Here is a 2,531-nt window from a genome sequence, read left to right on the forward strand (position 1 = left end):
ATTAGCGTAGAAGTTATGAGTTCAACCAAACTCATAATTTTTGTCGTATTTTGTATTTTTATTCAAAAAATTATTAAATATTTACAAATAATAAATTTTGAACCCATTAAATTAAATGAGGTGTGGTAGAATCGTGAATCTGAACTCATAAAGCTCAAATCCTATATCCGTCTCTGATTAACCCCACAAATTTAATATAAAATAATTTTCGGGACTAATTCATACACACAACTAAATGCAGAATAAATAATCCTATATTTTATCTCCAAATTATTATCCCTTATTCTACCAACCAGACAGACCCCTAAGGGTAAAAAGAATTGCATATATCTATTACACTTTTTGATAATAATTTCCGCTATTTCAAATCAATGTACGAGGTGTTAAAAAGTGTGATCATCTTAAAAATTTTATATCATTATTTGGTTTTACTTCATTTTTAAATATGGTGTGTAAAGTTAATTAATTAATAGATTAAAGACAACTTAATGCAAAGCTTCTATGAACGATTATGATGTAGGTATATGGAGTTATACATTTTATTATATAGTCTATATTACTTAAATCCTATGTTAAAAAATGTGATCCACCCATCTAAACTCCTCAATGTTGCGAGTAGTAGTTGAGACCACGTGTACTTCCATTTCTCTCTCACTTCCACTCCATTTTTAGCAGAATGAGTCCTTTTTTTTTGCATCATCCTTTCATGTAAAAGCAGACCGCTAAGGCGCTACTTTCTTATAAGCATCTCCTGAAACTCTTCCTTTTTGGTACAAAGCAAAAGGGAGGGCAAAAGGAAAAAGGTCTCTTCCCATAACAATTGTTTTTCACTGGTTAAAAGTAAAAAAAAAAAAATTGCTTCAACTTCCAAGTTTTTTTTCTTTAGCTCCTTTTTTCCAACTTTACAAAACCCTACTTTTTACAAAGAAAATTGAGAGTCGAGTTTTACAAAAGCTCTAGTACTGCAGTAATGAAAATCAAACTTTTCACGTTTATTTTTACGCTGCTTTGTGTGTGCAACGGCTCGTTAGCTGGGTTACTTTCAGAGCCAGCGCAGCCATTGAAGCCAGGTGATTACTCTAACTCTAACACTGTTCCAGCTTTTCCGGTTCAGACCGAGTCACAGACATGCCGGTTGGATTTATCGGACGAGCTCTTCGGTGGTGTGAGCGCGGCGTGCGGGCAGAATCTGGACCGAAGCCGTTGTTGTCCTGTCCTAGCGGCTTGGTTATTCGCTGCTCACGCGCGGTCAGCGTTGCAAGTTTCAACGGCGGTTGCGCCGGCTAGCTCCGACTTGCCGATGATGCCGGATGACTCGCAGAAGTGCGTTAACACGCTTCAGAACTCTCTACAGAGCCGTAACATCCATCTACCTCAACCTAATGGCTCATGCGACGCCGTTTTGTGTTTCTGTGGTATTCGTCTGCATCAGATCACTTCCCTTAGCTGCCCGGCGGCGTTTAACCTCACCGGTTCAAAGAATGCAACTCCTACCGCCGCTGTCAGAAATCTCGAGCGGAATTGCCGGAACTCTTCTTATTCCGGTTGTACACGGTGTCTCGGTGCCTTACAGAAGGTCAGCAACGTAAAATCACATTTTAAGACTATTTCTTCTTCTCCACTCAACCTAATACCCGCTTATAATTTTCTTCATTTTATTTTATTGTGTATTACAGAAATGCCCTTCATTGTCGATCTTTTTACCGTAGTTCTAATTTATTTATTTTTTTCGTTTCTATAGCTTAACGGTGACGGAAAAAATCGAACTCACAAAATGGCGGATACCAGCGGCGATAGGGTGAGCAAGATGTTAAGCAGAGACTGTCAGTTGATGGGATTGACGTGGCTATTGGCACGCAACAAGACGGCGTACATACCGACGGTTTCTGCTGTATTGCGCGCCATCATGTACAGTGCGCACCCACCACATGAGTCCAAGTGTAGTCCAGATCAGGAGAACATGCCATTAGCCGTTGATTCACTACAGTTCGAAAAAAGGGATTCATCTTCGCCGTCTAATCGTGTTTCTCGTTTTACTAGTTTGTTTCCATTTTTGCCCCTAATCATTTTACTGAATTGTCTCTTTGGTTAGTGAAACTATGGTTGGAGTTACATGATGATGCCCTCTGTTCTTTTGTGCATGTGACATGATTTTGGGGGATTCACGTGAGAAGCTAGTTGCCAAAATGAAGGGAGTGAAAAAGGGGTTATTTTGTCTTTTTGCCCCACTGTAAATTCAGGTCATATGTAAGACAAATTTCTTTTTGACATGTAGTGCCAGGAAATATTATTACCCTTCTTTTGTATGAATCTGCTGTTCTCCCTCTTATTTTTGTTCTACTATTTTTGGTGAGTAATTTTTGAATCCGTTCATTGTTTTGGTTGAGTTTTTTTGCTCTACCAAACAATTTGCTATTGAGTAAATCAAATCGTTTGCTCTAACTTGGCTGGTATAATTTGTTTGTTATTTTAGCAAGTGATAAAGAAAGTCGTAGTATTTGACTATTTGTATACTTTTTTGGTCTAGTAAA

At 38.3% G+C, this 2,531-nt stretch overlaps 1 protein-coding gene across 1 annotated transcript; it reads left to right on the forward strand.

Annotated features, from left to right (window-relative positions):
• Positions 1–568: 568 nt before the first annotated feature.
• On the forward strand, positions 569–2,307 carry LOC107779982 (putative GPI-anchored protein At4g28100). The gene is made up of 2 exons (XM_016600486.2): positions 569–1,576; positions 1,742–2,307. The coding sequence occupies exons 1-2, from the start codon at positions 971–973 to the stop codon at positions 2,090–2,092; spliced, it is 957 nt and encodes a 318-aa protein (XP_016455972.1). The 5' UTR covers positions 569–970; the 3' UTR covers positions 2,093–2,307.
• The last annotated feature ends 224 nt before the right edge of the window (positions 2,308–2,531 follow it).

The sequence above is a fragment of the Nicotiana tabacum genome, chromosome 10 (genome assembly GCF_000715075.1).
Source record: "Nicotiana tabacum cultivar K326 chromosome 10, ASM71507v2, whole genome shotgun sequence".
NCBI classification, from domain to species: Eukaryota; Viridiplantae; Streptophyta; class Magnoliopsida; order Solanales; family Solanaceae; genus Nicotiana; species Nicotiana tabacum.

Bases quoted from the DNA above. Each gene is read 5' to 3' on its own strand.
- LOC107779982 (XM_016600486.2), top strand. From the start codon at position 971: ATGAAAATCAAACTTTTCACGTTTATTTTTACGCTGCTTTGTGTGTGC. The intron at 1,577-1,741 runs GTCAGCAACGTA...TCGTTTCTATAG, and splicing joins GTCTCGGTGCCTTACAGAAG to CTTAACGGTGACGGAAAAAA.